Source organism: Galeopterus variegatus, unplaced genomic scaffold (genome assembly GCF_000696425.1).
Source record: "Galeopterus variegatus unplaced genomic scaffold, G_variegatus-3.0.2 Scaffold2395, whole genome shotgun sequence".
Classification (NCBI taxonomy): Eukaryota; Metazoa; Chordata; class Mammalia; order Dermoptera; family Cynocephalidae; genus Galeopterus; species Galeopterus variegatus.
In genome coordinates this window covers 176345-190507 of record NW_007728506.1, presented here as the reverse complement: position 1 = coordinate 190507, position 14163 = coordinate 176345, and the positions used below count along the sequence as shown (strand labels likewise).

At 39.1% G+C, this 14163-nt stretch overlaps 1 protein-coding gene across 1 annotated transcript in view; it reads left to right on the top strand.

Moving 5' to 3' along the window:
• Nucleotides 1-14163, top strand: part of KIZ (kizuna centrosomal protein) — a 103491-nt gene that overhangs the window by 66366 nt on the left and 22962 nt on the right. The window contains exon 3 of the mRNA XM_008581568.1: nt 6128-6296. Coding sequence (XP_008579790.1) covers nt 6128-6296 — 169 coding nt within the window. The remainder of the gene's footprint in view (nt 1-6127; nt 6297-14163) is intronic.

Below are 14163 nucleotides of genomic sequence, written 5' to 3'. Positions count from 1 at the left end.
TGGTCATCCCTATATAGGATCCGAACCCGCAGCGAGAGCGCTACTGCGCTCCCAGCGCCGCACTCTCCCGAGTGCGCCACAGGCTTAGCCCTTACTATTAGTTTTTTTCTGCATATTGAAACAATATACACATTTAATAAATACTATGGGTTAAATATCTCTCTTTAGATAAAATCTTAAAAGTAAGTAATTTTCAAAATTTAAGAAAGCTCTACTGGAAATTACTTGGTTAAGAGTTGTAGAGCTAGGGCTGGAGCTCAGACCCCTCAAGCCCGTTGTCCAGACTGGGTCACAAACCCTTCACACGCAAGTCTACAAGCTATGTAACAGGAAAAGGTCCTTGGAGCCGTGAGTAAAGAAATAATGGGCTTTATTCTCGGACACAAGCTCCACTGACCAGCTGTCCTGAGCCGCTGCCTCACACGCAGAGGACCACACAAACGGAGGACCACACAAAAATAGCAACAAGCAAAAGGATACATGGGCACACATGCGCACTAACTCTACTCCCACACAACTTGTTTACAAAGGATGTGCTGCACCACACCCAGCCAGACCTGAGGTGAGGGGGCCTAACTAAACTACTCTATTTTCCTCACAAGAGTCTAATGAAGCTCAGAAATATTTACTGTGATCTCTTGGGTAAATGGCTAATTAAACAGCCACATGTAAATGATGTTTACCTGTGGGTCCCTGGGCTGTCAGCTCAAGTCAGTCCTTCTCTTGAGTAAATACATCATCAAAGCGGCAGAAACTCAGATTATGTCCCCTTGAGACCAGATAAGATCCACAGCGCCCACATAACCTATTAGGCAATTACATAATTGAGCTGCATACTCTTAAATCAGAAATATTTATAATTACTTTATGTGAAAAAAAATGAGTTGGGTGCATCCTTAATATTCCTTTTCTCCCACGTGATTTCTGTTTCCACCAATGAGAACTTCATTGCAGCAGAGCAGCTTGCAGGTGTTACTTGGAGTAGGTCAGGTCCTGTCCCCCACTATGCACACACACACTGATTTTTATTCACCAGGCAGACTCTTCCTAAATGATGGATTGTTTTCTTGTTGTTATCTCTTGAATACTCATTTGCTGGCTCATATGAATATTTTCCCTTTTCTTTTAATTGCTACATAGATAAAATCCCTTCCTCTCCTTTAACTTAGATATAACTTAAGTGATGATGTTTGCATTTCTCTTTAAACACTGAAAAATTACTTCCAGTGTCCAAGAGGAAGGTTTTTGAAGAAGAGTCAGTTAAATATTTGTATTAGGGGAAAATATCATCTGCTGTATATATCCGTAGCTTTTAATTTCCTTACTTTTCTGTGTCATTATTAATAGCACTGCTTTACATATAGAAGGGAATCTAATTTTACCAAATACTCCCACATTCACTTTCTCTTTATATTTATACCACCCATCGTAGAAATCAGATTCCTTTAGAGCCAGCGTGTTTTCTTTAAAAAACAAGCAGGAAAGACAACCTTGAAATATTAAGATAAACAAAAAGAGGAAAAGAAAATTGCCCATTATCCTATTATCTGTATTTGAGGGTACTTCAAAAAGTTCGTGGAAAAATGGAATTAGAAGATAATGTGAATCTTTCCATGAATTTTTTGAATACCCCTCCTACAAGTATAATGCTGTTGACGTTGTGGTGTCTGGTTTTTAATATATTGACAAACATGGGTCACATTGTTTGTATACATATCCTTGTTTTCTCCCACTTGTTGCAAAGTGAAGAACTTCCTTTCATACAATTAATTACATGTTCTACATAATTTCAGATGGCTTCATAGAGGGACCTGTCCACTCTTTAACCAGTCATCTGTTGTTGAACATTTGATTTGTTTCTAAGTTTTCCTCTAGTAAAAAAGTTTCAAAGAACATCTGTGCAATTCAGTTTTTATAAAAATTCATGATATTTCCTTAGAATTAATTTCTAGATGTAGAATTATTAGGTCAAAAGGTATGTATGTCTTTCAGGCTTTTGCTATGCATTGCCAGATCTTACTCTGGAAGGGTCATCGGAGTTACCAGTAATGGATGAAAATATCATTTCTCTGAGTTCTTTATGAAACTAGATACTCTCAACTTTTTTTTTTTGGCACCAATTTGAGAGGTGAAAATGACTTTCAACATTTTTTCGTTCATTTGACCTTTTTATTACAATTGAGGTCAAACTTTTTTCCTACCTACTTGTTAGCCATTTCTGTTTCTTCTTTTATAATTTGCCAGTTCATGTTCTTTGCTCATTTTTCTATTAGGATGGTAATATTTTTTCTTATTGACTTATAATTTTATAATTTTTTTCTTACTGACTTTTTATGTAATTTTGTACATTTTGTTATAATATTTTTAGCAGCTTGATTGCCTTTTATTTTTCTTAATGGTATTTTGTACACAATGTCTTTTCCATTAATATTTTTATCTACCTATTTATGCATTTGAATATCACAATTGATACATTTCTGGATATAAATTAAGAGTCATCCTACATGTCTCGGAGTTTTAGACATAGTAGGATCCATATTTAAACTGAACTTTGAGGAAAATTCTAGTCGAACTGAGCCAGTAATTCTAGGAATACAATTAAGTTACTAAGTGTAATTCAAAGAATGATTTATCTTCCATAAGATCTGAAATATGGAAGTATCAACATTAGTGTTCTGCATATATTGTGTGCCTTGGCATTTAATTTCCAAACCCCTTCTCCTGGTTCCTGCAAAGGCAGAAAAGTGAGGGACTAGTTTGTTGGTATTGACTTTGGCTTCAGACTACTGAGAACAGTAAACAATCTCCAGGTTTCCCTCCTGAGCTCCAAATGTATGTAATTCACAAAGAGCCTTTATTAACAACAGATCATTTAAAACCTGTGCATAGTCCATTCTGAAGCAATATAGAAGGCCCATGGTAAAATTGTTGTCTGGTGGCATTTTTCAGAGAATCAGCTTCAATTTGCAGAGCCCATTCAATACTGGTGTGAGGTGTGTAAAATACCTTTTGTTCCTTTGCAGGTATGGGTTAGTGCTATCAACCTCAGACCGCAAGCTCATCAAATTGGGGGCTTCCTTTTCTGGAACATCTGCGAACAGTACATCTTGAGGATGTATTGTAGATGCTTTTCCTGACTCTGTAGAAGTATTTTTGACTAGAAACCTTATGACTAGTCCTTGTCTGAGGCTGCCTTTTGTTTATGTCCCTGCTTATCATTATTACCTGCTTGTTAGAGACTTATACGAGGGTACTTTAAAAAGTTTATGGGAAGATTTGTATTATCTTTTAATTCTGTTTTTCCACAGACTTTTTGAAGTACCCTTGTATTGTGGATTCCTTTGCAGATGACCCATTGAGCAGATCCACTGCTCTCTCTATTGGCCCCTTGGTCCAGTAGAGTCATCCAACCATTCTCATGTTGTAATTTGACCATCCACCAAAATCTTTATAGTGTAAAATACTCATCTTTGATAATTGTCTATACAGTTATCTTAAAAGATGAGTCCTTTTATAAACATCTCTATCATTTTTGAAATCCTGGAGATGAGTATTGAGTAGTGAAGATAAATGGGATAAAATATGTGAAATAAATTAAACTGGTAGTGCAGTATGCCCGCCACATTGCATACCTCACTGTGGAAAAGAGGGCTCAGCACAGAGCTGGTGCCAATGGTGGTATTCTTATTGAGTATGTAAGGACTTATTAGAAAGACGTCTGCAGTATTATTACAGCATTTTATTCTGTGTTCTTTTGAAGCCCAGTTGGAACCCAGCAAAAGCAAAAGAGGGTCTGACATGAAAGGGATGTGCAAAACAGTGAGTTCAATTGTGTATTATAATTGAGGGACTAGTGAGAACTAATCTGAGTCACTGACAATCCAAAGTGGTTTCAGCATTCAGGAGAGGAGAGGAATGATAAAGTTGTTTATTTGCAATTGCCTAAAAATCTATGAATCTTCCCATTGCCTGCAAATTCTGTAGTAGAAAGTGTAAAAAACTTCAACAGTCCTTCAACAATTTTATTCTTAAAATGTATAAGACAGTGGCTATTATGAGGTCATGTCAAGAAATTATTAGTTATAGCCATTGTATGAGGTAAGTAACATAGAAATAAATATTTGAGGCTCTCTCAAAATGTATGGATTATTTTAAATCTCAGACAAAGAAAATTATAGCTTTTAGTACAGGATTTGGGCCAGTTCCTTTTGTTCATATTTTAAAATGTTTTTCATATATCTAGTATTATTGGGCACAGACAAACTAGATCAGAATGAGTGGAAACACCCCAGGACAGTCCAGAGAACACACAGACAGTTGAGAGATGGCAGTTCAAGGAAGAGGTTTCTACACTCCACCTCTCTCCTCCTGGGCAGATTCCAGAAGCAGATGCACTGCAGTGGTGCGTGTAGGCAGTTGGGATAGTGGCAGTAAGGCAGCCAATGAATGAGAATCAGCCTTGGCCTGGGCTTCAAGGGCAGGACTCTATGCCAGAACCCCAGTATGCAGAAACAGGGATATTGAGCAAGTCATCCCAACAGAATTACCACAACTGGATAAAATCTAGGGACTAGTTTATACAAATAGAAGAAAGTCCCCTTGTCACTAGAAATGGACCACAGAAAGGTCCTGGCTGCAAGGCTAACTTGACACTAAGTCCTTTGGCTAAGAAGACTAGAACTCCTTAAATCCCCCCTCTCCCCCCCAAATCATCTGCTCTGGCTCCTAGGATGGGTTGTGGGTCCAAGAGGCCAGCCGGTCCTAGGGAGGGCAGAAGGCAAGAGCCTTGCAGGGATGTCAGGACCAAAGGCATTGTAGCCTTGAAGTATCTTCGAAGTTGCTTAAGCAAAGCTAGATTTTTTGTGCTCTACTCCAGTGACTGTCTGTAGTAGTGCATCTTCGCCTTCTTCCATGTTAATCATAAAGCAAGATTATTCTTTTCCCCCTTGTTCAATGGATAATTATATTGTTACCACTTTGCTTTTGAACTAAAGATGACCTGTGAGGCTTTGCCCAGTTCTGCCCTTCATATTAACTTGTAAAGTCTCATGTCCATTTTCTGCAGATTGGGTTGGACACTGCCCCATATTTACTGTCATTGTCAGATAGCAATGAAAGGTTACCACCACTACCACCACCACTGAGGTTTCCTTTCCAACTACCTGAGCAAAATGCCACTCCTCAGTAGGATGTAAAAGAGAGATGTACACTGGCAGCGAGACAATGTGAGCAGTGGTTGTCTACTAAAGTCTAACTATTGTTACCAGCCTATTTTCATTTCTTGAGGAAAAAGTGCTGATCTAGAAATTAAGAGACTTGGGTACAAACATGGGTCCTGTGAATTGCTACTTTTCTCCACCTCTCAAGTTGGCTGTGATAAAATCTGTGTCCTCTTGCCTGCCCAGGACACATGAGGTAATATAGGTAAGACAATCTAGTGCCCTATGTAAAAAGATAGGCAGTGTGGCACGTAAGTTTCCCAGCTCCTGGGCAGACTTAGAGGCAAAGTGCAGGCCATTTTTATCCTTGATTGAAGGTTAGGATTTAGATTCAGTTATCTTTTTGCTTAGTGCATCCTCAGCCACAAACATTTCCTGCAGTCTTCTCATTTGGGGGAAGTTCAGGTGTCATTACTGGGAGGTTGGTGATATAGCAGGGTCACATTTTTCCAGATCTTTTTCTCAGTTTACACCAAGTCTGTCTTACACAACTGGAAAACAAGATTTATGCAGTGAACAAGTAAATCTTTCCTTCAGAAAGGAGGTCTGGGGCTCTGATGTTTGTAAGTATCGAAGGGAGGATAAACCAGCCCAGATTCACAGAGCTGGTCACATCTCATATACATACTTCAGAAATAGAGGAACACTTTCACATTACATAAGATTCAGTCCTTAAAAAATGTATTACTGTGAGTGTAAAATATTGTAAAGAATTAAATTATGCTGTAAAATCATTAGATGTTATTTTATCTTGATGACATTTTAATTTCAGTTAAATGTCAGGAAGCAAATTAAATCCTAAGTAAAGCTTAACCTAAAATTATATTTGAAGGCTGAATCTTTGAGACCAAAGGGGGTGTGACTACAGTTTGTTTTTATTTCTGTGTGCTTTCTTTGAAACACTGTAGGCAATAGGGTTATTGAAAAAAGCCCTTACAGAAGAGTGCGAAGACAATAGGTTGGCTATTCACAGTAATGAATCATCCTGCAGCTTGCTATCTATTCGGAATGACAGTAGTGGAATAAAGGAAGCTAAACCCGCTCTGTGGCTCAACAGTGTTCGTGCAAGGAAACAAGGTAACTTATGAAAGGGTCTGTCCACAGCAAAAAGGTATTCAGAGTCAATGCCACGTCCTCTTTCTCAAGTATACCTCTAAAATAACCTGACTATGGAATACTTCTGATTTTAATATGCATAATATGTTATATGTTTTATAACACCTTCCAATAAATATATATGTTCTTGTTTAGTCTAACAGGAATTGGAAACCTAATTGTAGGTCTGTAGTTCTGCTGAATTCTTAATAAAATAAGTATTTATGAGTTATGAAATCTTACAAAACTAATCACTTGGCAGTAGATAATTTTGATCCCACAGATATGAAGATGGTACATTGATTACAGTGATTCTGTAAAGTACAGTGAAGGTTTTGATTTTATTTCATAGAATTTTTTCATAATTTTAAACATGCTTTTTAGTTATAATAGAACCTTAACAAAGTCCAGATGATTAAGAATCAATAAATTTATGCCCCCAAATTTAATAAACAATTTTTAATACCCAGAAATTGTGATTATTTTAGCATTACTGCTTATGATGCTGGAGGAAGGGTCTGGGAGGCCCGGTGGCTGGCCTCAACCCACCCAGTCCTTTTACCAGGTTCTTGACTCTACCACAGGAAAGAATTCAAGAGCAGAGTCACAGTAGAAAATGAAAACAGGTTTAATATAATGAATAAGAGATACAGATTTCACAGAGAGAGTACGACCTAACTCCAAAGACTGAGCAGGCCCTACAGCAAGTTTAACACAAAAGTAAGAAATACACACTTAAAGTTCAGTACAGAGTGCAGGCTGGCTCAAGAGAGTGAGCTGCTACCTCCTAAAAGTAAGTTTAACACAAAAATAAAGCACACATACCTCAGCCTGCAAAATACAAATTGGCCCCAGGAAAGTGAGCAACATCCACTCTGCTGGCTGCTGTGATTTAGCTTTTATAGTTTTGCCATCTAATACATATTCAGGCTTTCTAATGAATATTCAATTAATGGAGTGTTTCCTTTTTATGTAACAGTCTTGCAAATGCTCAGTTGGTCTCAGCCTTATTGTAAAATCAGAGCATTCTAGGTTAATGGTTTGTGGACCCCACGAAGAGCAAGTATATTCAGCTTCTGCGCGCTGGAGCAGGAGATTAATCATAAGAGCATACAAGCTTACATTAACATAAACTAAGGTGGAAAATAACCATATTTATTGAATCTTCATCATCGTGTTATACATTTATGCCTGTAAACAGCCTTCATCATGCAGCTTTAAAGCACCTGCGTCTGTGTGAGAGAAGGTCAGTCTCCCTCGGGAATACCCACTCAGTCATTATGTGGCAAACTACAGATGTTTCTGATTTTACTCTTTTCTTTCCTGTAGTAATTGAATGTGTATCATTAAAATAAGAGCAGGGGGGGAAAGTGCCAGACAGGAAGCTTGCTTGTACCTCAGTTACAAAGCCTGTCTGATAATTTAAAAATTTTACCAGTCAGGCTTCATCGAGACTTATTAAGATTTCTGCACATGTATTACGAGGCTTGTTTAATGGAATCTGAATCATATCATTACTTTTTTTAGTTTAAGAACATCAACAGCAGCAATTAGTATTCTGAACAGAGTTCTATTTGTCATACATCTAAATTTACTAGTACCTTATTTTGTAAAGTGGTGTACTACTTCATTATAAATTCAAAGGTCTGACTTTAAATATTTATACAAGTAAATACACCATTGCACGGAGGTACTGAGGCATGCATCTGCATATGTGGTAGTTACATTGTTGTTTATAAGCAGAAAAGAGTGGCTTGCTTTTATGGCAGTACAATTCATGGTGTGATGATTAATTTTTAAATTCATGTTTCTGTGATGAACTCTGGTTTTGAAAAAAGGGTATATAGTGGAGCAATATATTATGCATCCAATAATATTTCACTCCAAAATGCAGAGGTTTTGTTTTCTTTTAAACATTTTTCCTAGTGAAATGCTTATTATGTTTTTATTCTTCATTTGAGAAAACTCTGGTATTATTTTTATCAATAGGAGAAATGTAGAAGATCCAAACTGTAGATAACCAAGAAGTCATTCGGATGCTGTTCCCTTGCATTTACCTTTGAATGCAGAGGTATCTAATGGTCTCTAAATTTATTTCACTTAAAATTATAGAGGCTTGTTAGAAACCAGGAAATGATCTAGTTGCCCATACTTAATTCTCTTTTCAGTGTTCTTTCCAGTAACCCCTTGCTGCAAGTAGCTAACTCTCCCCCAAATTAATGCAAATGTTATTTCCTCATAGACTTTCTTTATTAGAGAAGAAATAGTTAAGTACCAGGGTTTCAAATCTTTCTTCTCTTCATGCAGAAAGACGTGTGATGTGCTTAGAAGCAATCAGGGCTATTTGCCATTAAAATTTTAAAGGAAATTGTAATTCTAACAACCTACCATCAATCTGTCAATTGTATACAAAAGTATTAGATATAAAAAAAAATAACTTTAGGAGATATGAAGAAAAACTTTGCAAAGCTGTTTATCTTGTTAGAGCATTGCAACCAAGCTCTCATCCTTCTCTGCTTCCCACCCACCCTCAGACCTCCCATGAAGCTCATGTTTGAGGACCTCACGCACCTTGGCTCTGCTTCATATGATTGCTCTGTCTGTCATTGCAGCTACTTTTAACTCTAAGTTCCTGACCATCATTTCTTTTTATTAATGTTTCTTTATTAAATTTTGGAGATTTGGCATGTCGTAGAATAAGGTAAATACATAGTTTGATTTAAGATAAAGTCTGTCTGCCCCTTTATAATAGTTCTGTTGGGGTTTCGTGTTTGTGTATGTACATGCTGGTTGCGTTTGTATGGGCTGCATTCCTTCTAGAATATTCCAAAGAAGAATATTTCAGAGGCTGTCCCCAGTGGATTGAGGATGTAGCAGTTGAGTCTGGGCTTTGGAATCAGCCGTCAGTGTCAGCTCTTTTACTCCTGCTCTGTTTCTCTACTCCACTGAGCCTTTGTATTGGGAAAGCAGACATACTATCTGACAAGATTGTCTTAAAGTTTAAATGAGATCATGTATGTGAAAGTGCCAAGCAGACACTAGACACTCAATACATTATCTGTAATGTATAATAATATTCATTTGAACATTAATAGTGTTATTGGTCATTATCTGTAGTGTATAATAATATTCATTTGAACATTAATAGTGTTATTGGTCTTCTGCACTAGCCCCTGCAATCCCTAGCATTTCCAAACTGGTGACATCTAGTGAAAAGGAACCTAACAAAGCAAACTCAAAGAGAAAAAGAAGCAGGGGGAATGAGGATGCAGTATCACACAAAGAATAATCCAGAGACGAGCCCTGAGAAGGGTGTCTGGATACTCCAGGCTGTTATTCTGGCAGCTGCTCACCTTCCCTGAGCTGGGGGAGCCACTTGGGACCAAGACTTGTCCACGCACGGTGCTGCTGTGATTCCTCCGAGATAGTGCTTCCTGACAGTACTGCTAAATTAGTTTCTGCAAGAAATTGCCACTTGAGAACACAGTTGATGATTTGAATCCAGAAGGATATTTACCTTATCAAAAAGGAATCTTGAGAGTTTCATGATAATTTTGGAAATTCCAATTAGTCCCGTGAGGAAACCCTTAGAGAAAAATCGCAAAGAGCTGATGAAGTGGCTCCTGGGGATCTTTCTGGTCAAGGCCAAGTCGTCTGTACCTGTGAGTGCCTGTTTGCCCTTCGTAACCCTTACGTACTCACAGCTGAGGACATTGCAGGGCACCTGCTCACCAGGTGGCAGGCCTCCCCTGAAGGGCTGCCTTACAGGTATTGATGGGCTGGTACAGCATTTCCCAAAATGTGTTCTGTGCAATGCTCCACCCAGAAAATACTTCAAGGAAAACATATTTTGTGGCTAAATCCTACATGAGTCTCTCTCCCTCTGTGATATGCATAATGCACAGGAGCATATTGAAGACTTTCAGTAAAGGGACCATTTAAAAGTATGAACCCAGAGTTTCAAATAACTTATCATCTGAGAATGGAATCCTTCTGATTAACAACCAACACAATTAATGTTCTGTGGAACATGCCTTATGAAACATACACATATATACGTAGAACATTTTTTAAAACAATTAGTATAATGCGGACACCAGTTTTCTCAGTACACTAAAATTATCTTCAATGTATTCCTGTGGTTCCATTTTGTGGGATCCCCCCTTGTGGACGGGATTGCTTTATAATGTGACTTTGGGTTACCTCAGTGTAACTACAACCTGATGTTATGATCAAGCTACTTGTTAAAGATGTTCCTCAATTGACCAGAAGGTTACAGTAGTAACTTTTGACAGTCCAGAAGTGCTCTTCTTCAGTGTGGGGTCCTTCGTGTGTCTTTAGTTTCTTTACAGCCATTTCAGAAAATATGTAATAGAGAAAGAGGCTGAAGTGAAACCCAGGGCAGGCACAGGAGGCTGGGTGTGGGAAGCTCTGAAGTTTCACCGTTTTCAGAATGATGAAGGTCCTGGAGGTGTTTCACCAGAGAATGGTACAATAGCTGTCTTTAAATAGTTGAGGGGCTGCCACATACACGGCAGAACATTTATCAAGCATAATCATAGAGTGTAGCTCAGTAACAAAAGAACTTTCTAGCTCTTCCTTTCAGCTAAACCAAGCTAACTGTCTTGTGGGAGTGAGATTCTGTGCTGGGTGTTTGAACCATGGTAGGAACCATGGCTCTCTTAGAAGGGCACTGTGGAGGGTCTTGTTTCTGGGACCTTTGACATTCCTTCTAATGCTAAGAGACTGTGATTCTCTATGCTAATGGACTCAAACATGCTCACATTGTCATATCTTTGTTTCTCTTTCTTATTTGCTTATCACATCAAAGCACAGGACTTCTTGGCAGAGGGCCACATTCTTAAAGAGTTTGCTATCACTCCAAAGGCATCTGCCTTGTTAATCATTATGGAGAATGTGAGTTTTCTGTGCTAAGGTTTACAATAGAACCCCCCCACCCCACCATACAAACACCACACACACTATCAGAGTAAGTATTTCCACGTCCTGTATAATCTATTGTTAACACAGACTAACCCTTTTATTAGTCTAGTTGTTCTCACTGAAGAATACAGGTAGAAGTCAAAGATTAATTTTGATATCTGTGAATATGTGGTTTTCTGGTATATTAATAAGTAGTATAATATTTTCATGTATATTTTACCTTTACTTGAGCTGAATCCTGGATACCAGGGACAGCAAAAGACTGGATCCCTGCCCTCACTAAGCCTCCATCATCTCTAATCTTCACGACAGTCCTATTGGGTAAATATTAGTAACTCATCCTATAATGGTCAAACAAACTTAGAAAGGTTGTGTCCTGCTCAGGGCCATGTTCTAGTGTATTGGATCTTGACTCCAACTTAAACTTTAGGATATGAGCCCTAGACTCTTTTTGTTCACCAGCCTGCCTCTTTTATTTTACCAGCAAGGCAACTGCATCAGGATGTCTGGATCAATTGAATATCAGCATATATCATAACAAAAGGTGAGCTCCACAAGGGTGCTTTTCAGAGCAGTGATGAACAAAACCATAATTTTCCTTTTTCTTGGGCTAGGCCAGAAAAGGTGGGCAGCTTACAGGGATTTCTGAGTGCAGGTTGTACCAAGAGGTATGCCCTTTATAAAGTGGACAAGTGTCAGCACACCTGGGCCTCTGAGATCATGTGCAGGTCATAGGGTATTCAGGTCATTGTTTCCCTGGAACATTGAGGCCAGGAAGAAAGTGATGATTATCTAGATTGTGAGAGAAAGTCTCCCTTTGAACTACATATAACCCCAAAGTGAAATTCCCCACACTGGCACTTTTATTTGTATTCACACTAAATTTACCTTTTATCCTTAAATGAGTTTTAGTTTTAGCAAATTATTCAGCTAATGCTAAATGTCATAAAATCAAGAACCTAACATAGTATCTGACACTCATTGGGCACTTAATTTGTCAAACAAATGAATAAAAATGGGGATACTAAGGAATTTCCTTAAATTCTTGTTGATTCAGGCCAGAATACTATCTTTTTCAGTCATTCACTCCACCAGTACTTTTCCCACCCCACGTGCCCCTCCTGGCAAAACTCATCTTCTTAAGCTCCATGTGAAAAGGGCTCTCGGCTTTTATCTCAAGAGGATTAAGCCTCTAAGGATGTCCATTCAGCCTCTCATTCTTTTGACACCAATTCTCTTGATCAAACTGTGTTGAAAGTGGTTGCCTGTCTGTGCCATTCCTTGGTGATATTCTTCTGCAAGCTGAAATATTCAAGGTCATACTAAGACATCCATTTAGAATATTTCTAGGAGATCAGCATGCATTTGGAGGGTGCCACTTGGAGTTCTGGGCAGTGTTTCCCAAAACATTATTGCTTGAGTTTTACATCAAATTGGAAAGGAGCTGGAAACATACAGTGGCTAGGTTGTCATTGGTCACTGGATTTGTCCTGGGAGAAAAGACTGCAGTGACAGGTTTGGGCCACCAAGGTACAGTGGCATAATACCTCTGGTATCGAGACTTCACTAAAGATGGGCTTCACCTGCCCTGGCCCAGAAGTGCTTTACTGACAAGAATCATTAAAGACCTGTACCTGCTGTGCCTGGTATCAGTGCAGAACCAAGGGAATTGCCATATGCTGCTGGATTGTCCATTGCAGTCCACATGCCCTCTCTCTATGGCAGGAATCAGCCTGCTGCTTCACCCATGGGACCTACTGCCAGCTGCTTGCAATAGCAAAGCATTCCTCCTTACAGTGCAGGGTGGTGGTGTTTATTTAATATGTTCATTAAACAGTAAAAGGCACCTTCCTGCTTGGATGCTTCCGCATTCGAGGAAATGAACTTGTAAGTACTGAGAGAAATTCTCCATAGTGGTTGCAGGGTAGAATCCCGTGTGGAGTTTTAAAGCGTACCCATGCCCCAGCCATCCCCTTGACCAATTACACCAGAACCTCTGGGGGGTAGGCCCCAGATATAAGTATTTTATAATACATACAGGTGACTTCCTAGGTTTAAGAACTATGGAGCAGGGGTCTCAAAGCTGAAAGAGCCCTTATAGGTCATGTTGTGAAGCACCCTCCTTTGACACAGGAGAGTCATATTGAGAGAGAGAAGAGATCAGCCTTTAAGTATTTTAATAAAATCAGCAATCAGGGGGTGTATTATTTTCTTAAGGCTGCTGTAACAAAGTAGCACAATCTTAAAACAACAGGAAGTTTTTCTCTCAGTACTGGATGCTAGAAGCCTGAAATCAAGTTGTCAATAGGGTTGTGCTCCCTCTGAAAGCTCTAGGGGAGAATCCTTCCTTGAACTTGTCAGCTTCTGGTGGCTCCTGGGTTGTAGCAGCATAAATGCAGTCTCTGCCTCTATCTTCATATTGCCTTATTTTCTGTTTCTCTGGGTCTACTCCTCTTCTTATAAGGGTACCAATCATTGGCTTAGGATTCATGATAAATGCAGGATGATTTCATCTTGAGATCCTGAACTTACACGTCTTTAAAGAACCTATTTCCAAACAAGTTCACATTCTGAGGTTGTGGATGGACATGGATTTTGAGGGGGACATTATTCAACCTGGGGAGCAAGGGGAGAGATTTCTAGCATCCAGTTCATCTTATACAGTGATTATTCCTGGTCCTATGGTAACTGATGATAAAGATAATATTGTCATTATTTCTGATTCCTCATTATACATATAGATCATTGAATATAAATTGCTAAAAAAGGGCCGGCCCGGTGGTGCACTGGATAGTGCGCCGCTTGGGAAGCGCAGAGGCGCTCCCGCCCGAGGGTTTGGATCCCACATACAGACCGGTTCCCGCTCACTGGCTGAGCGAGGCGCGGGAGCAACGCCGAGGGTTGC